Source organism: Suillus clintonianus (assembly GCF_016758775.1).
Source record: "Suillus clintonianus strain FC179 chromosome Unknown DEU56scaffold_28, whole genome shotgun sequence".
NCBI lineage: Eukaryota > Fungi > Basidiomycota > Agaricomycetes > Boletales > Suillaceae > Suillus > Suillus clintonianus.
The window spans coordinates 112,167-131,402 of NW_024539252.1; the positions used below are offsets into that span (position 1 = coordinate 112,167).

The 19,236-nt window shown below is 48.5% G+C and overlaps 8 protein-coding genes across 8 annotated transcripts; 4 read left to right on the top strand and 4 right to left on the bottom strand.

Moving 5' to 3' along the window:
- Positions 1-52: 52 nt before the first annotated feature.
- On the bottom strand, positions 53-2,364 carry DEU56DRAFT_292957 (uncharacterized protein). Its single transcript, XM_041345514.1, has 9 exons — positions 2,205-2,364; positions 1,901-2,144; positions 1,776-1,838; positions 1,332-1,714; positions 928-1,272; positions 812-873; positions 625-751; positions 194-574; positions 53-117 (listed from the first exon to the last, which is right to left on the bottom strand). Exons 1-8 carry the CDS (start codon positions 2,274-2,276, stop codon positions 209-211), a joined length of 1,662 nt encoding a protein of 553 aa, XP_041209364.1. The 5' UTR covers positions 2,277-2,364; the 3' UTR covers positions 53-117; positions 194-208.
- A 2,029-nt stretch (positions 2,365-4,393) lies between these two features.
- Positions 4,394-6,162, bottom strand: DEU56DRAFT_293113 (uncharacterized protein). Its single transcript, XM_041345515.1, has 5 exons — positions 5,512-6,162; positions 5,287-5,451; positions 5,027-5,225; positions 4,843-4,926; positions 4,394-4,775 (listed from the first exon to the last, which is right to left on the bottom strand). Exons 1-5 carry the CDS (start codon positions 5,978-5,980, stop codon positions 4,712-4,714), a joined length of 981 nt encoding a protein of 326 aa, XP_041209365.1. The 5' UTR covers positions 5,981-6,162; the 3' UTR covers positions 4,394-4,711.
- Positions 6,163-6,233: 71 nt separating this feature from the next.
- DEU56DRAFT_798600 (uncharacterized protein) lies at positions 6,234-7,258 on the top strand. Its single transcript, XM_041353005.1, has 2 exons — positions 6,234-6,326; positions 6,508-7,258. Exons 1-2 carry the CDS (start codon positions 6,308-6,310, stop codon positions 6,801-6,803), a joined length of 315 nt encoding a protein of 104 aa, XP_041209366.1. The 5' UTR covers positions 6,234-6,307; the 3' UTR covers positions 6,804-7,258.
- DEU56DRAFT_980112 (uncharacterized protein) lies at positions 6,839-7,583 on the top strand. Its single transcript, XM_041359770.1, has 2 exons — positions 6,839-7,315; positions 7,440-7,583. The coding sequence occupies exons 1-2, from the start codon at positions 6,854-6,856 to the stop codon at positions 7,506-7,508; spliced, it is 531 nt and encodes a 176-aa protein (XP_041209367.1). The 5' UTR covers positions 6,839-6,853; the 3' UTR covers positions 7,509-7,583.
- Positions 7,584-7,816: 233 nt separating this feature from the next.
- DEU56DRAFT_941924 (uncharacterized protein) lies at positions 7,817-10,705 on the top strand (the record flags this gene model as incomplete). Its single annotated transcript, XM_041358935.1, has 8 exons — positions 7,817-7,912; positions 7,967-8,543; positions 8,605-8,715; positions 8,769-9,014; positions 9,074-9,210; positions 9,264-9,434; positions 9,490-9,711; positions 9,762-10,705. The coding sequence occupies 8 exons, from the start codon at positions 7,817-7,819 to the stop codon at positions 10,317-10,319; spliced, it is 2,118 nt and encodes a 705-aa protein (XP_041209368.1). The 3' UTR covers positions 10,320-10,705.
- Positions 10,706-10,836: 131 nt separating this feature from the next.
- DEU56DRAFT_941926 (uncharacterized protein) lies at positions 10,837-14,216 on the bottom strand (the record flags this gene model as incomplete). The annotated part of the gene is made up of 11 exons (XM_041358936.1): positions 10,837-11,153; positions 11,201-11,865; positions 11,925-12,063; positions 12,114-12,290; positions 12,338-12,735; positions 12,784-12,932; positions 12,991-13,147; positions 13,195-13,394; positions 13,439-13,810; positions 13,860-14,081; positions 14,136-14,216. The coding sequence occupies 11 exons, from the start codon at positions 14,214-14,216 to the stop codon at positions 10,837-10,839; spliced, it is 2,877 nt and encodes a 958-aa protein (XP_041209369.1).
- Positions 14,217-15,619: 1,403 nt separating this feature from the next.
- Positions 15,620-16,459, bottom strand: DEU56DRAFT_911808 (uncharacterized protein; the record flags this gene model as incomplete). The annotated part of the gene is made up of 4 exons (XM_041357324.1): positions 15,620-15,749; positions 15,801-16,147; positions 16,200-16,321; positions 16,372-16,459. The coding sequence occupies 4 exons, from the start codon at positions 16,457-16,459 to the stop codon at positions 15,620-15,622; spliced, it is 687 nt and encodes a 228-aa protein (XP_041209370.1).
- A 293-nt stretch (positions 16,460-16,752) lies between these two features.
- On the top strand, positions 16,753-18,920 carry DEU56DRAFT_941931 (uncharacterized protein; the record flags this gene model as incomplete). The annotated part of the gene is made up of 6 exons (XM_041358937.1): positions 16,753-17,004; positions 17,055-17,434; positions 17,484-17,612; positions 17,664-17,770; positions 17,831-18,851; positions 18,899-18,920. 6 exons carry the CDS (start codon positions 16,753-16,755, stop codon positions 18,918-18,920), a joined length of 1,911 nt encoding a protein of 636 aa, XP_041209371.1.
- Between the last annotated feature and the right edge of the window lie 316 nt (positions 18,921-19,236).

Genomic DNA, 19,236 nt, shown 5'->3' on the forward strand with positions numbered 1-19,236 from the left:
ATGTTAATACACATATAGCAGATGGTGAATGGTAGGCTGAGGTAGCGTAATGTACAGTCAAATAGTTACAGATACATAGTTACAAGATACATGTGGCAGAAATATCAATAACACAAGCTTGGAACCCCATTAAATACCAATAGATGTAGAACGTGAGAGCAAGATCAAAGGCAAAACCGAACACAGTTCATACATTTCATCTTCGACATCACGGCGGCTCCTCTGGGAGTAGGTGTCGGAGTTCTTCCATATCGATTTTGAGCTGATCGAGAGCTTGCTCCTTCGCGGTCAGTTGAACCCTGGCTACTTCCAATCTCTCTTCAAGTCGCCTGAGTTTTATAGGATGGGGGCTGGATGGGCGCGGCAGTGGACGAGATAATGGGATGACAGGCGAGGAATTTCTTTTAGGTGAGAAAGGGAGTGGAATCAGGAGTGGGTCTATAGGGAGGGTTGTTAAACCAGGGTTGTTCCAAGGTAGAATAGCGGTGGGCTGCAAAGGTGTCGCTAGCTCCATGTTTTGTTCGACGTCTAGACCATCATCTAGATGCTGGACATCGTGTGCGAGATAAAGACTCTGGTAATTGAATGAGCTGCAGTGTCTATTGCGCGGACGATGGCACCTACTGGTGACTGCTGATGCAATGACAGCTTGAGAGCGTCAATTTCCTTTAGCAGTTCTTGTTCGCGAGACTTGGCAGAACTTCGACTATGCTCAAGTTCTTGTTCAAGATGTGAGACCTGAGAGGCCAGCCTAAACCACAATAAGGATTTGATGAGAGTGCAGATGATACGATGATGCTAAGGAACCTACCTCACGCATTCCTCCTCGATAACCAAGATTTGTGGAAAGTCGGGAGGTTCTCCATCAGACACCTGCAAAGGTTATTCAGTGACATAACGCAATGGTTGACCGAATGTGTCACGGACTCTACGTTTCCTCACAGCCATCTCAATAAGAGTCTTCCTCTCCGCTTTGAAGGCGTCAAGCTGGGAAGCATATGTGTTAATTTGATCATCCAGCTGCGCAATAGAGTGCTGTGATGCAGAAGTAGAAGATACTGCGGGACTATCGTGAGATGATGTTCGTATGATTACATCTGAACCAGCTGGCAGGGTCGATACAGTATTCCGTGTCGATGTGGAATGAGGTTCGATATTAGTTGTTGGAGGTTGCCTCGGGATGACTGGTTGGTGCGGGCGATCGGGAGAAGCAATTCTCGGCGGTGACGAAGGGTCGACTACTGAACCCGCGGAGCCTCGCGTGCACTCAAGCTACAGCAAGCGCACAATCAATGACTGTACGAACGGAGATAAAATGATGACATCCTCACTTTTCGTGCCAAACTCCGTATTTCAATCTCAAGAGATTTGTTTCTGGTGTTGCTGTCCGCTAATACACGAAGACAGTCTTCATCAGTCATTGGTTTTGGAGGTGGTATTTCGCTTTCAGGGTTTCGAGGTTGGCACAAACGGTCCAGTTCCCTCTTTTGTTGGTTTCGAATGGATGTTTCTAGCTCGGCCTCGCGTACGGCGACTTTAGCCTCCAGTTCAGAGATACGGAGGTTGGCTTCCTCCACAGCCTTGCAATGAGCTTTGCGCTCGTGGTCAAGCTCGGTGCGCAGCCTAGTGATGACAGAAGCACCGTACTCCATGATATCCTCAGAATGCCTGCAGCCTGTATCACTGGATTTGAAATGGTTCTCAGGGAGTTGATCTGGGTATAATTTGGCGGCATTTAGTGTCGATGTCTGCGAAGCTATAAGGAATAGACAGACGTAGATGTTTTGTTATATCCATGCGACTGCAAGGCCACATACTCCAGTCACTGGAAATCTGGACTGAGAAAAATGCAACAATACATGAGCGGTAGACATGCGTCCGTTTGCAGATTACTATGCACCTTTCTGAATCAAGTCCTCGACGACATCTTTGAGATCATCTCGCTCAACTTCGAGCCCCTTCGCAAAGGTTCTCCAACGTTCAGTTTCATGGGACAAATTCACCCTCTCGCGTTCCTTCACCGCCAAGTCGATTATATGTTGAGCCTTTAGAGAATCAACGATGTCAATAGTTGTAAGAAGGCGAGCCTGCGTCTCTGATGTTCGAGCAATATAGGCTTCTACCCGGGCCTCCAGGCAGGTAATCTAAATTAATGTATCTATCAATGATGTTTCCCTGCCAGCTGACGGCGCTATACCACTGACCTGTTCGTCTCTTTTTCGAAGAGCTGTTTTCAAATCATCTTGCGTCAAAGGTCGCTGATCTTTGTGGCCCATATGTACTATACAACAATCTATACATCCAGCCTGTCCGAACAAATTTTAATACTGCATGTAACGCATGCAAGCTTCGAGAAGAGCGATGAGAAGGCGTGAGAAATAAATATTTGAATTTTCATTTGTTAATAATATTATGTAATGGAGCAGGCAACTCTCCGTTTAGCTACGGCGATGCAGGCAAAGCTTGGGTGTCACAATGCGTCCACAATAATTCTGTCAAGACGGTTTTACTATTCCGAAGGGAGACCTGTGGTCCCGAGTCCTGGCAGGCCAACGCGTCCATCAGGAAATCCGCAGAGTGGAGCATGTGCATTGTGAACCTGATTGATCACGAATTCACCTGTCTGACTCTACGGATGGGCCTTGACTTGTTACTTTCGGGGACTACCATTATCCATACGACATGGTCAAATCCCGGAATGGGCCACTTCGGCCAGTCCACTGTGGCCAGCGTTATAATTGTACGCTGTACCCACCCACATCACTATAATGGAAACCTTTGCGGGTCAAAAGATTCCACAATTGTTCCACAGTTCCATTTCGTTTATATTCAGCTCGCCTGCTCTCATGGCAGTCTATCAGAGTTTTACATTCCCAAATCACCAGACTCGCTGTTTTGATCGCACCATAGACTTGTATTGGTGCGCATTTTTACCTTTTTCAACTGCTGTTAGTCTAACCTACGATCTTCATAGAATCATGTGTAATTTTGTAGTCACCATGCGCTATTGCTCAAAGTGCCACCAAAACGTGCCGACTTTCGACGAGAAGGAAAGACGGTTGTCGCACATGAATGAAAAGAACGAGGTACCGTAATCACTTATACTTCAAAACCATTCAGCTCATCGCGTTATTCCTAACGGCGAAAGCCAACATACAAGCCGCAACCCCAGGACTGCTCTTCGCGCTGGTGTATTTTCAGCCACAAACACTCAGTTCGCAGCTACTGCTGGATCACGTGTAAACGAACGTCAGTGGCGAACTTTCGTGTTATTCATAGATAAGTCTGACGCGTTCCATATTTCGCAGACACGGCAAAACGCGTGAACTTCAGGGTTACGCCCCTTTATACGTTTGTTGCATTTGTGCCTCATGCCCTGAGTAGCATTGTCAATGGCGGCCGCCACGTGGCGTAGGCAATGGTGTGCTTCCTCGACGGGAAACTGGTTGGTTTGCTGGGTTAACAAGATCTTCCGCAAAATGATATCTGGCACATGGCTTTCCGTATCTTTGCCATTCTCTACGAAATACCAAATCCAATCGCATAGCATTGCTTCTTCAGAATATGTTGGACATCCGCGATTGCCCGCTCGATATCATCATCCTCAAAATAGCCCTCTTTTGTGCTGCCCTGGCGCCTTAACAGGCCCCGTCTTAAACAGCGCCCTTAATGTGTCACCTGACCATGGGACCCAGGTGCGCGCCATGAAATGTTTGATGCGGCCTAGACGCAGCTTGTGTATTATCCGTGACGCTGAGGTAATACTCCACTAGGTGGCGCCAGAGTTGAAAGTTTCGGAAAATGAGAGATGTGTATGAAAGGAAGTGATCAGTCACACGACTCACGGCATTTTGTCAGACTCATGCATGCACTTGTACATGCAACCATATCATTGGAATGTTTTGTTACTGGAGCGAGAAGTTGCCTCCGACATGCGCGGCAGGCCGCGGCTGCGTTTACAGGGTTACAAACACTGGATCGATATCCAGATCGCTGGCACCATGAAGCGCGTCTACCACTGTGAGGTGAGTATACCTAATACTAATCGGGTGCGTATGCATCGTAAATATCCTCGCGAGAACGTGCATAATATGTGTCCTCCCCGCCGTCGCATGGGGTGCTCGGGCGGTGTGTGGATTGCATATTTACCTGAAGTGAAGTTGATTTGTTGGCGTTGATTATCATGAGCGTGTCGTTGCCAGCGACTCGCGCTGGTGCGTTATTGTGGTCGAAGGTGAGTGCAATTCTTGGTATTGTTATTTGTTTCATCCAGATAAGTTCCACAGCTGACATCGCTGTGGGTGAGCGTCAAAAAATTACCATATCCTCCGCACACTGTATGGGAAAGTGGCACAGATGTTTGAATTCAGCTTATATATCCCAATAATATCTTTGTCGCTCCCATGATACAGCAAATGTCTGTAGGTGAGTCTAGTGACCCTTCCCTGACTGCATACTGACTCCCCGCCCGACGTCTCAGACCTAGGCTAGGATTGCAAGCTGTCGAATTTCTCTGCTGAGTGTGGGTCCACAAATCGAACCAGCTAGTGTCGATTCTTTGAAACACCATCAGCCCTTGAAACACGCAGCCATTTTGGATGGAATTAGCTCTACTTTCAGAGCTAAACCACCCTCTAGTCTACTAGGCCCCTCGTTAGTTTTTAGGGTCCCGTGTCAACAAGGAGGGCTCAGCCTCTATTGGTCAACCCTACTATGTCATTGTCATTCTCAATGCTACAGTTAGGGTGCCATCGCAGTCTACGTATGTAGTATCACTAAAGGCATCCGAGTCAGTTCACGGATACTTGCAAAACAGGTCGATGGAAAACGAGGGAGACTTACTCGTCCATTAGCCAATCATATAACGGGAGGGCCATCCCGGATATCAACATGCCAGGTTCGGGCGCAGTGTAACGTTCACATGATCTGTGTATTAGTCAGGGCAAGGAAACAAAGAATGGTTACATAGGAAGAACGAAAACATCAGTATGCCTTGACTTCGAATGTGTGGGAACAATGTACCCACCCCTTAGGTACAAGTATGTTCGATGGTAATCTCAAATGTAGAATTAGTTCCGGAGTGTCAAAGCCAGGCGACGGCCTGTGGGGCTGAATTATAACGTCGACGTCTGGATGCACCACTGGCGAGCTATATTCAGAAAGAGCACACCCGATGTACCACCTCCCATTCTCATGCATAAAAATTCGCAACACCCATATACGTCCTTCAGTGAATAGTATGTTGGATCAGCGTGAAAAACAAGCCAAAAGACATGGATTACATACCCCGCGCAATAAATTCTACTGCAAATTTCTGCATAATACGCAGGCGTGTCTGAAACATCTTGAAGACCAAACGAACGATGTAGCGGTTTTCAACCAGTCCATCCCGGAGCACCTGAATCTCATCTCGCGGACAACCCAACATGCGTCTCAAAGACTTATCCTTGGCTGATAGTGCGTGGTTAGTTGATTAACGCTCTCTCGGGACATTATGGACCATGCACTTACGATTAACATTGTCCCCCAAATTCAGCTGCATAAACAGATCGTGGTCGTTAATTGCCATGCACGCAAATCGTAAGTCGGAAGAACAAGCCGGCGAGAATTCGGAAATAAATTTAGTGAATGCCCAAAGGGCTTCTCGCCGCTTTTTTACGATCGCCCAATACAGCGCCGTGTGATCCTCGATATTGCGTTGTTGCAGGAGATCTGAGAACTCTGATGCTGGAAGAGCAGTAGCGCAGGAGTCGACGATTGGCCCGACAGATGAAGGGGTGAAATCAGGAGAGGAGACAATTTCACGGATGCGAGAGAAAGCTGTCGCACGACGTTTTTGCTTAGATTGCAGGAAGGAAGATACCGATCGTTTGTACCGCCGGACAGAATCTGCTGATATGGGCGTAGAAATGGCATCATATGTGGGAGGTGGGTTGAAGACGGATGTGCTGTCATCAAAGACTTTTGACTCGGTAGCCATTGTAGAGGAGCAAATACATAGGAGACGGAGCTTTTGAAGTATTATTTATTCGAAAAAATACTTAGGGGCTTGCCACGCATTAAGTCACGACACGGCCAGTGACTAGTGGCATGCGAGGTGGCCGAAAATATGGTCATGCGAAGGGGCCAGCACGCCGCAGGCGCGCGGGAAGCTGCGAAGGGGTCGCTCTGTCGGAACTCGGAGATCTCGCGAAGGGGTTGTTTGAAGCGCAATCTCAAGGTATGTATGCTCTCTTGTTTATTCTCTATTTGACGAATATTCAGATCGTGCCCTCTCCAACGGACTAAGGAGAAAGGCTACTCTACAATGCTCTCCAGTCTTCCAGGTGGGTGAATTCCAATATCTGCAAGGATCCCTTCCTCTTCCTGTTCAACAACATTCTCGTCATTGCTAAACCTCGCCCTGAGGATTCTGATACGTTCCTCCGAGGTGACGAAGCCTAATCCTGCTGATCGGAAGTTCACCGTCAAGAATGTGGTTTTGCTGACAACTCTTCTTCACACCAGCGAGCGTGAGGAGCCGTGTTCAAGAACCATCCCAAGAACCCCTGTGGTGCAAGCATTCGTCGAGCAGTTCTCAACAGACCCGGATAATGCAGTCGCATCGCTCTTCCAGCAGCATGACGACCCTCGGTGATTATTTGTTGCAGCATTCAAGTCGTGTTGTGCTCAAGCATTGCCTTGACGCCTTCAGATTCATTGGACTGAGGGTGAACAAAGCCCTTTGGTTGTTCCTTCAGTCCGTTCACATCCCGGAATGGGGCAACCATGGTGTCACTCCTCTCGACGTTCTCCTCGAGTGAGTCGTTCGCAAATCGGTGGTATGAGGCTAATCCAGTTGCCTGCGCTGGGCATGATTGAGTTATTGATGCCTGCGCTTGGAGGAGCCATCGTGCAGCTGAACGACGTCCTGCACGGTGCCATCTCTCATGAGCCGGGTCAAATGGGGCATCCCAAAAGAAACATTACTGCCAGAGACTTCCTTGAAGCTTTCCGACGTCATGATAATCGCTTGTCGGACGAGTTATTGGGGGATGTCTATGATTCCATTCGTTGCGAGCATCTGTGTCAAGCGCGCACCCCAACGTCTGGTGGCCCACCAGATATCACTGTCAACTTCAAACGCCCACTCCCTCCATGGCTTACCTATCGAGTCCAGTCAGAGCCGGTCGTCATCCGTATCCCACAACCAGATCCACATTTCAGTATCAAGCTATTTGGACACGATCTGGTGTTTGACCCACCTGTGCTGTCATTTGCGGAGTCGGCGGAAGCTTCTTTCCGGGTGACAGGGCGCTTTTTTGGACATCACAAGGTGGTTAACTTGTTCATCAAATCCGAACTACACACACTAATATCCTCGGTGTGAATCTGTGGGTCCAGGTGAGCTCTGACAGATACGGCATCTGCACCGTTGCTAATGGAGTCGGATCTGATAGTTGTGGGTTGCCCCCCAGTTGGTAGTAGACTTTGACGGATGGACTTGGTGGAGACGCGGAGCCACTTAGTAGTTTTGAACTACATAGTATGCGGTAGTACCATTTCTTAGTTTCGAGCCTTTAATTGAATTCGTTCATCTCACCAATCACGCTTGACGAAATAATTTATTTTGACGGTGACTTGGCACAGCAGTTACACAAATATAGAGTGAACTCAAGTTCGGACACTAGTGTGGTGGAAGTAGTCAAGCGCAAAGAGCATCCGCCTCCTAATTGCGAAAAAAAATTATTGTCATTGCCCTTCCATTACCGTCACAGTACTAGCTACATTTTATATCTTCCAACGCACGCAGAGCCTCGCAGACTTTGAGAGAATCATGTCTGTCTATGAACCGGACGGGGTACGCAAACTGCTATCAATGCTGGAGCCAAAAGACACACAGAAAAAATTCGAGGCAAACTGGAAAGATGCGGTATGCACTGGCATGCAGAACTTCGCATATTGACATTGACCTGTTGCGCTATAGGTGAAAAAACGTGTTGGGTCGTGGACAGGACATACCGAGCGCATGACCCATCCAAGACCCAGGCGCCAGTGTGAATGGGAAGCTGAAGTCATCGAGTACATCAACTATATCTCAGAGAAGACACGAATACGATCAGCGAAATCACTCATGCGACCATGCCTGGACAGCAGGATTCCAATACTTGGCCCTCACTTTTTGCCACCATCCTATCTCCATGCCCGAAAGCGCAATCAGTCCGAGCCTCCAGTTAACCCAGAGGTCTTGTACTTGAAGCCTCTTCGCGTTGTACATCCATTCTACCACCCCGAGCTTGCAAGATGTCCGCGGTGCAATTGTACAGATGGTGTTTCGTGGGACGGGTGGACTGGGACCGGTCCTCGAGATGTCCATGGATTAATGCTTGATGAGGCAGCGATAGGCATGCAGCTCCGCTGCGAGACTTGCAAAAATGATCCGTCAAGCAAGAAGGGTCTAGAAAGCGAGTGTGAGCGTGACAACAGGAAGATGATCAAAGGACACTGCTTCGCAACAACAAGCCAAGACTTCTGGCGCAATTGGTCCCACTGGTCCATTCCAGGTGAGCTTGATCGAGTTTGGCTGGTGATTGTTCAGCGGCTGAGTCACATTCATTGCGGCAGCCGACGTACCAATATTTTTCTACAGATGTGCTGTTACTCGCGAGTTGTTTGATCTAGTTATTGAGTTACGCCCATCATCTACAGCGGGAACTCTCACTGAAAACATCCGACGTGAGTAGCACTATCTACTTCTCAAGCACGGGTCTAACATACCTTTCAAAAAGAACTTCATTTGCTTGAGTACCACAGGCGGAAGCTGGATTACCTTCAAGCTTGGAAATCACGTCGAACGACACGACATGGGATGGATTTCTTCAGCCCAAATCCACTTCGGGCGTTCTCGGGTCCTTACGACGTAAAAGAGTACAATGCGAGGCCGATCTCGCATGACATGGTCAGCGAGATCTTCCAGGAGTTTGTGTCGGCAACGCGGGAAAGGGAGTCTGAGGAATATCTTCGCACACTCTCTGGTAAGACTTGGGAATTGCTCTGCTATCGGCAATTGACGCTCACCTTGAATGCTGAACAGGCATAAGTATTTCGTTCGATAACACATTCCGTGCCGCCACGAAAGCAATCATAACCAGCCGAGAGAAACAGAAGTTGAAGGTCCTGAAGGGGGGGATCATAAGTCTGATGAATGAGAATGGTGAGATTGTGGGCTGGGTAGGCTATTTTTGCAAAGTGAACGAGACAGTGCTGATTACTAACTACATCAGCGCTTCTGTCATGGCCAGTCAAATGCCGAGATAAGCGAGCTTCTCGAAGGCCTCAAGACACGATGCGAGGCCCTTGGTGTCCCTCCGCCCGAAGTATTTGTCGCCGACAACTGCTGCCATGTGCGCAGCGCTGTGGATATTGTTTTTCCTGATGCTACAATGAAACTGGATGTCTGGCATTTCATTATGAGGCGAGTACATTTTCCTTTGTCTAATAATCTACAAGCTAATCCTAAAAGCAAGATATGCGACTGTGATCCTTAATCCCTCCAAGAATCCCCACAGGAAGGAAGTAGTCGCGGAGATTTCTGCCTGTATCCTGAAGAAACATGCTGAGGGTGGGAATCCCGCAAAGTACTGGGAACGAAACGAGCAGGAGACGAGACTCACCTCGACGTTTGAGAAATGGGCATGCGAAGGTACAGTTTGGTCAGCGGGGGCACGCAGAGTGAGTACTTATCCCTGGAACAGCCTGTTTCACACTAATATCAATTTCAGGTTCATGAGGAACAGCTCAAACACGTACGGAAAGGCTGCCTCGAACGTCAGCGGCAGGACATACGAACAGATGGAAGCCGTGTGGAGGGGTCCCACAAAGGCTGGAACTCCCTCCAGCGTGCGCACACCAGCGGAATCGTGACCTTCACAGGCCTTTGCCACGACTTCGTTCTTCGACGAAATGTTCGTGTTGCCTTTTCGAGGGCAAGCAAATCGGACTTTATCACATCAACTCACGGTTCTCATCACATTCACCTCGTCGACAGGATCGCGAAGCAATTCAACAACCTCCGACTCAAAGAGAAGACCACTAGCACATGCTGCCTACCAGAGCTCCAAGATGTCCCATCGAACGAGCACTTTGGGCTTGTTGAATCAAGCTTCGCCTCCACATTTGGTGGGCTACTGGACATCAAGGCCGAAGACACACCTGTCGATCTCAACATGTCTGGAAACAAGATGCTTGAGGCGCTCAGCGATGACGGTGATGCCGTAGACCTCGTCCTGCGGTCGCACCACACCCTGGCAGGGGTATTAATACACCCCTGGCCACTGTAGAAGGGTATGTATCCATACTCACCAGCTATTTACAACGCCTCCCTGTATGCATACACACCTTGGGAGCCTTTCCTTGTATGCATACACACCTTGGGAGCTATAGTGTGCTTCTTCGGACAGTTCTAATAGGTATATATTGACCAAATAAGTAGTATAACAATGATAGTAATCTTAGATCCCTTCCCCGCACTGCTATTTTTATGTGCCAACCCCGGACCATCAAATTCACTAGGTGCCTTCTGAATCCCTCCTTCTATGATTTGAATCAAATCAGTTCGAAGTTCGAACCACTGCATACTCCCGCTCGCGACATATCCCAAATAGGCATAATAAAGAGAGAGATGGCAAAAATATCATAGCGGGTGTAGGCGTGCGGTTAGTGTGGTCACTCGTCTGTAATCACAATGAAAGACGATGTATTGCACGTAGTAGTCTAGTAACAAGGGATGCATGGCAGGATGAAATGCAGGAAAATGAGAAAAAAGCGCCAAAAAACAAACAAATAGCCTCCGGTTTGCTATGCAGTAGTCGTGGCGGGTACAGGTGCTCGTTCTGTAGTGGTTTGAACAGAGAGAAGGCTGGGAACCACATCCCACAGGAAAAGACAGTCGTTCCGCATGGACCGGCGGATCTTAGCCTGTCGCAAGGCATATGCAACTGCTCCCTCGTGCTCCATTGCTCCATCATATATTCTGGAGGTTGCGCGTTCTTCCCACCAACCTGCATTCCACTCAAAGAACGCTAATACACGTCGCATCTCCTCCTGCACAAGTTCGACCTCCTCTGCCCACCTGTTGGCACGAGCTCGTGCCTTGCACCACTCAACGCGCATTGCTGTTTCCGATTAGAAAAAACTACATCAAATACATAGCGACTCTCACCTTCAGAAAGTTCTTCCTCACCCGCTCCATGGCGCTGCTTCCAAATCCAAGACACGGCTACGAATCTTCGACCTTCTGACACCAAACCTCCCGCCTGCGCCTCAGTCATACCACGAATATGCTCATCTTCGAGCTTTGGGAATTCAATTTCCCAATCAAGGCGTAGGAGTGCATCGGCTAAGTCATCAAGTGCCCTCCATGCCGTGCGATACTTTGTTGCGGCAGCGTCTATTTTCGCCTGGACAGTATCAATGACGGCACGGGATCTCGTGTGCGCTCGTTGGCCAGTTAACCAGTTCTTCTTGAACCCAGTGAGATGGCGTTTGAGTCGTAGGTGTTGCCGGAGCTCCTGGAGACCATCATGCGCCTGGGCACAGCGTAACTTCCACTCGATGTTACACAGATTCACATCGCAAGACATGCCCGCTTTCACCACTGCAGACGGCATCCACAGTTTGATGGTGTGAACAGGCTCCTCAAGGGTGGTATCCTCAGTATCAGAGGTGTACGCTCGAAGTCTGGCAACACTGGGGATATATAGCATTTGGATTTGGATCCACTGTTCAATCCGACGGCGCAGTGCATTGATGCGTTGTTGCATAGCAGACAGTTGATTATCGGTGGCGTGGATTCCAATGTTCGCAGTGTCCGTTGCGAGCCGACGTCTGAGAGGTAAAGCAACTTGTTAAGACCAGCTTGTTGTCAGTGCGAAAGACAGACATACTGTAAAGCCTCTAGGTCGATCCCAACAGCTATTAATACGCTAGGGGAGACATCTGGGTGGAGGGAGGCATCAATCCCTTGTCTTAGCTGCTGGGCTTCAAGCTGAGAGAGCTCGAGTCTGACAGACGCCTGGGTGACAACTGTAGTGTACATGTCAAAGATTGTAAATATCATACAAGCGAAAACATACCTGACACTTTAATCTCGAACGGGTTCGGCTTTGAACGATCACCCTCCCAATCTTCTACCAACTTCCGCCAGGCACTAAGACTCGAAGACGGGATAGCTTCCTCGAAGTCCCGAAGATCTACAGCATGCTGATAACATTCTGGAATTGCCTCCTTGAGTTTTTTGAGCAGTGAAGGACCTATTAAACTGTCAGAGACGAAGGCACAATCTATGTGTAATACATACCCAAGTTGGACACTTTACGCCAATTCCAGTCGCCGAAGTGGTCATCCAAGATGTCGCGTCTTGACCCTGGACCCATTTCACGCGTGCTGGTAGCGATAGGATTCATGTTTGACCATCCGCGTTCAATGGCTTCACCTTCAGTCCGCGCCATGCCTTTGATAAGGTTAAGAGAATACGAAGTTTGACATGCTGCAATATGCGCCGGCAGATGAAATTTGGGAACGAGGAATGTTAAAATTTTCGAGTCGCCCGAAAAATGGATCTGGGACGGATAGCGTGACATCCGCTCCCACAAATGCTTACTCCATTGACATGCAATATCATATGAGATATTGAGAACGAGAACCTCGCCAGAGTGTTGCAAAGTCGAGAAGAACAGGAAATCCATATTCACATATCTAAGTCCTGTGTGATTAGATGACGTCAAAGATATCAGAGACACATACCTTTCTCCTTTTTGGAGATCTCCAACTGAGGACGGACGTGTGAGGTTATGACGAGCACAAACGATGGCGCCGACGCCTGTGGCAGCCAGTCCCCGTGAATTCTTGGTGTCGGCAAGATTAACGGCGTTGTGACTGGCACAAGAACTTTTCTAAACACGATATCAGCGAATGATACACTAAACCATATATCAACCTCACCTCTTGTACCTGGCTGGCATAAGCGTCAAGAACATCTTTGAATCCACTTTGTTCTACGAAATAAGCCCAGCCTTGGCTAAGGCTAGGGTCTGCCTGCTCAGAGGACTTATTGCGGCGGCATAAGCGAAAGTTAGCGTCCATTGCCAGAAATAAAGCATAAAGCCATCTACATTTCTTGAGCATAAATATCCCAATGAAAAAAGAAAAACTTACTTGTGTTGGGCCTCAATGGTCTCCCAACCCAAAGGCAAGTTTTTGCCAGGTTGCGGACAAGCCGGGCACAGTACGGCGAGTTCTCCTTCCGTTGTGCCGAGAGCGCCACCAGGGTCATGGCCACGCCCGGCACGTTTAAGAGATAGTATATGTCGAAATTGCCGACTCATCCGTAGGAAAGCTTCATAACGGTCCTTATACTCACGTTAGCTGTGAAAAATGATTCAATAGTCAATGCGCCTACCTTAGTCTGGTACCTCCTAGTATTATCCGTTAGACGTGCCAATGCTTGGTAATATTCAAACGCGGATCCTTTCGACTCAAAAGTGTACATTTGGAAGTGATCAAGGACCCGGAATGTTGCAGCAGTTCGGGGATCTGTGACGGTTGCTGGGTACCAGCGAGTGCGCAGGAGTTGGGTAGTGTGCGTTTGCGCTGTCTCGCAGTTGCAGAAATCTAGCATGATACTGTGGACACCGGTGATGTCAAGGACGACGAAGTCGTCCTGGAAAGCAGGAGAGGGATTGCAGCAACGGACACCAGTTGGATGTCCGAGTTGGACACGTAGCCCTAAGTCTCTTAAGTTGCTGCGCTGGAAGTATTTCCCAGTCCAAATCTGATAGTATAGTCAATTTTAAAGAACGCAAAGCGATGTGAATACATACTTCAACACGGTGCAAAGGCGCTGCGCGGTGCAGTGAGATGACACAAGACTGACAGTACAACTGTAATCCTTCACAATCAGTACACCGAATAGACGGCTGGTTTACGCATGTCTGCTCCCCGTGACAACGCATGTGCCATGCATCATCTCCACGCCCTTCTAGCCGAATGAATTCCTTGAGAAAATTATCACGCTCCTGCAGCCATTGTTTTTGAGGGTCATCCTGAATATCACCGAATGAAAAAATTTGCAATCAAGATATAGAAATAGCACACACCGCCGGTGCGCGTGGCCGTTGGCTTTCACTGGTGTGGTATCTGTGCTGGTGTCGGCAAGATATCGAGGTAGGGTTGATCATCATTGAATAAGAAGCGAAATCAAAAGTCTCGGAACTCCCAAGGTTTGTGATCGAGGAACTAGTGGGTACAGCCGGAGACGTGTTGGCATTTTGAAAGTATGTAGTTTTGATTGGTGGGACGGCTCCTGATCGTAACGTCTACAGAGGTATGTGCATGATATGCACTTCCCTCGGGAACATGCGATTGATTGTCTTCATTGCGTCGTCGCTTGTGTGCAGCTTGATTCTCCTCCATGAACTGCCGCTGATACTTGTCCACTTTCGTACCCGAGAGTTTTTGACCATGGCAATGAAAATAATGTGGGCACATGCTAGACGACGTACGTACTGCATTCAACATTGTTTATCTGGTCACGTGACACTACTTTTCTATACGCTGCCATACTAGTCCATCGCTAAGCAGTGCGGCATCAAGAGCTCCCTCGTCTTCATCCATGAGGGACACGATCTCCTCTTCGGCGGCAAGGTAGAGACGTGCTGTAGAAATAAGACGGGAACATTCAGTTTGGAGATGTGGAGTACATGGACCATCTAAACTTTTGACCGCTGTGACCAGGTCTTCTGCGTCCTTCAGTAAAACCCGGGCCTCTGATATTCCTTCCAAAACAGCTGGTCTAACAGCACTCCACCCTCGCACATCTACTTCTTGAAGAACGGCGATAACTCGAGGCTGGCACCCATTGTGGTTCCGGCTACCACCGGTATAAGTCCTGCTCCATATTTCTTCCATTGCCTCATAGGCGTCTAGTGTGGCCTGCACAAATTAGTACTGAATGTCAGTAGATGTAGTATTTGAATATACCTTATTGGCTCCCTTTGCCTGCCTTGATCTCCGTCGTGCTTTGGATCGTTCATACCCGACATGTCTAATATCATGTCAAATCCCTATGTCCACTTCTGGTTCAGAATGCGAGAAACACTTACCGCAAATAATGTATTTTCTTAGACTGTTTGCGCGCTTCTTGGCGGTCCGGTGAAGACTTACGACGGCGTCCCATCGAACGAGACAGATGAGTGGTATGATACAAAGAGCCCTTAGTAAGGGTACGTTAACAGACATAAACACTTACTGGTATATAGACTTTTGGTACGGTCACAGCCACCACTTCGGGACAGTTATCACACAATGTACTCTAGACCATGCCGTTGAGCATGAATCATCGTTACCGTCAAATATAAAAATAAACGACAGCAATACACTTACTGGTATATAGACTTTACGGTATGGTCACAGCCGCCAATTATCATACAATGTACTCTAGACCACGCTGTTGAGCATGAATAGGTTATCGTCGAATATATATATCACACACACACACACAAATGACAGCAATTGGTATCATCATATTGGATGCAAGAAACGGGACAGGCCACACATAAATGTACAGTACAGTATTTTACTCCTAGAGCGGCACCTGATTGACTGCGCCATCATCCAAAGCCTGTCCATAGGCAGCCTGGGCGACAGCTAGAGAGGAGTAACGCGCAAAACAAGCTCCTGGAACACCGACGACATGCACATGCACATTGTGCCTGGGAGAAAATTGAATAAAATAATAGACCAGCAGATCTCGGAGTACGTACCATCCTTGAAAGACCCCAGTTTCACGTCCAACAGTAATGACATACCAGCGCACCGATGCAGAGGTGCTTGAGTGTTGAGTAGTGGGGACAGCAGTGTTGACGAGGGTGGGAGCAGCTGCACGAATGGTGGGAGCAGCAGCGGCGTTGACGACAACAGGTGCTGCATTGATGGTGGGAGCAGCGACAGTGTTGACGACAACGGGTGCTGCATTGATGGTGGGAGCAGCGACAGTGTTGCCGACGAGGGCGGGAGCAGTGTCAATGCTGTCAGTTGTCGATGTGTCACTCTGTGACTCACCACCCTCGTCATTTGTGTGGGTACTCTGTGACTCACCCACCCTCGTCATCTGCCGTGGGTTGTAAGGTTGAACGTTGAGTACGGAAATATTAAATGCTCACCAATTGTACCACAAACATAGCACGAGTGCTTGTGTGCACGAAAACGCATGCAGGGCAGTGGCCAAGCACAAGGTCATCCGTAAATTCGGGTAGACTGTGGTTAGCGTGCGCCTCGATTATGGCTAGAATAACCATTCAGCCCAGTGAGAATTAGCCAGAGGCTCGCACTCACCACGCTGGTCCCGCACAAGCTCTATGGCGCTTGCTAGTTCGGATAAAGTGAAAGTTTGTTCCTTGACGAGGCTGGGAAAAACTTTCATTTTGGACAAACGAGGTCAAACGGGGGTATCAGACAAACGAGGTCAAGCGGGGGTAATAGCAGTGATGTGATGTGAGATTGTTGAAATTCCAGCCACTTATAATAGCTTTTGTCGGGTAACTCCGTGCGATCAGCCCTTCTCATTGGATAATGCAAAAATAAGATTCAAAGTCCGTCCCAAATGGAGTATCAGTACACGCCTGCAACGCCAGTGCGGAGACTCATCTAAAAAAAACATAAGGTATGTGACATAGGTGATGAAATTCATTTTAGCCTAATGCCGCCGGTTCGTAGATGCCCGGTGTATCATGGATGACACGCGAACAGTCGGCTTGGCTGAAAACTAAGGTGGATGCATTCCGCCTCAGCCAGCTGCAGGGCGAAACAACTGTCTTCTTTGCGAATACATCCCGTGAATGGTTCGAGAACTGGCCTGAAGCTGCTGTGCATTTCAAAGACAGCGAGACTGGTGTTCCACTTACCAAATCCCAGTTATCAGAAGAGCAGACAGTTGAATTAGGATTACATCTCCAAAAACGTCGTTCCGTAAGTTGGCCACACACCTGTTGTATTACGGTTGCTTATACGTGTTACAGAAACTCCGTTCTTACTTCTACCGCAGCAACTCCGCCGCTGCGCAAGGACGAGTGACACAATTCACTAAAACGATTACGAAGCTCATGGGCTCCACCACTGCTCGCACTCGTGGGCCGTCTGCTGTGGAATATTTTATTCAAACCGAGTACAAGGACAACAACGCCGTCAAGGATGAGATCTCATCTAAGATAGCATCATGCACTCAACAAAATCGCATGGCCTTGCTTCGTACAGAAGCAACGAAGGCCATGACTGCGCGGGGACAAGAATATGTGCTGAAGATGGAGCGGGAGGCGAAAGCTGAATGTGAGCTACGTGTGCAGAAGGCCAAGGCTGAGATGGAGGCACTGTCTAATCCCAGTGACTCTGCAAAGTTGCAGTGCGTACATGTCTCTGAACATGTTGCAGCAATACTAACATTCCCACAGATGCATTGAAGGGCTGGGTGGATTGATCGGACAACTTCTACAGTCCATCCACGACACGACAGGTTGGAACGGGAGCGTGTACATTGGGGGACCAGACCCTCGTGTAGGTGGGGATCTTCGCGTTTACAGGTTAGTGTTTGTTTTTGTGCTCGGTTACCTTGATTTCATGTTGCTCTATAGTTTCCACCATGGGAAGGGTACTACCGGCCTCAACTTTCGTGATACACTGCCTGACCATCACGCACGAATCATCGAACCATTCACTACTTTTTTGAAGGGCGCTTTTGGTAAGTCGGTGTGGTCTTCTGGTTAGGTAATGCTGATGGCGTTTCTGTGTTTCTCCACAGCTGCTTCTGTCCAGGAGCGCATCCCAGACTCGTCTCCCTCGAGTATGGATACTATTGTGCCCCTTATGGACACCTCCGTCCCATACTCGTCTCCGTCAAGTATGGATACTATTGTGCCGTCTCCATCGAGTATTGATACTATCGTGCCCCTTATGGACACCACCGACTTCCTCGCTGCTCCGACTGCAACTCAAGAAGTGCCGCATGCCTCGGCCGATCAATTCTTCCCCATTAACCCCCCCATTAACCCTTTCTCATTTCATCCTATTGACGATTCACTCGATATGTCGGGCGAGTTCTCATTCGATCCCATTCCCGACGATTCACTCAATCTCATTCCCGGCAATTCTTTCGATCTGTCAAACGAGGCCCTTGACAACTTCCTGGCGGATTCACAATCATACCTACTCCAATCTACTGCAGATGGGACCGAGGGTCCCCAACTTATCTTACCTCCATTTCCGTCTGCTGACAATTCACAACCATCTCAGTCTATACTTTCACCCCCGCGCTTCCGCAGTGCTTTAGCTCGTATCAAGTCGAAGAGCCCCTCTGGTAACTATAAGAAGGTACCTCGGCCCCGTCCATTCAGAGGAGGAACTGGACCTTCCCATGGTCTATATCGTGATTCCCCTCCCCCTTCTGTCCCTCCTGCGGCGCCGGCGACTCACCTTCGTGATTCCCCTCCCCCTTCTGTGCCTCCTGCGGCGCCAGCGACTCACCATCGTGATTCCCCTCCCCCAGTGCCGGCGACTCACCATCGTGATTCCCCTTCTGTGCCTCCTGCGGCACCAGCGACTCACCCAAGTTCATTACCGCCTGCTGAGACTCCTCCGCGGGCCACCACAGCTGCACCAAGTAGCCAGCTACCTGCTGACAACGAGCCCATGGAGAATTTGCAGCCTCTAGATGATATCGTCAATAACCAAGTGCGCCGTAGCAGCCGAGTTCATGTTCCATCCACTCGCACAACAGAAGCTAATAATATTGGTGCTGACGGTATGGGAAGAAAGCCACGAAAGTAAGTTTAACAATTTTTTTCACTTCCGTTTTGAACTTTAGTTCTAGGTCACGCAAATTGGTTCACTGAGGATGTTGTGTTCTTGCCATAATGTTTGCTGTATATCGTATATTGTTCTTGTCGTATTACATGTATTCGCCGTCTTTACTCAAAATACACTATTTTTTGACACAATGATCTTCGTCGAACACAGGAAAATTGAGCGTCTCGTTAGCAAACCCCAATCATGTCTCATGTCAATTTTTTCAATACCATGTAGTCAACATTTCAGCATCGTGTCACAAGCTTAGGTACCGCAGTAAACAGTTTATATGTCTCATACTTATTATGCAGGGACTTAGTCGAAATTCATCGTGAACTCGTCACGTGGCTTGCAGGGACTTAG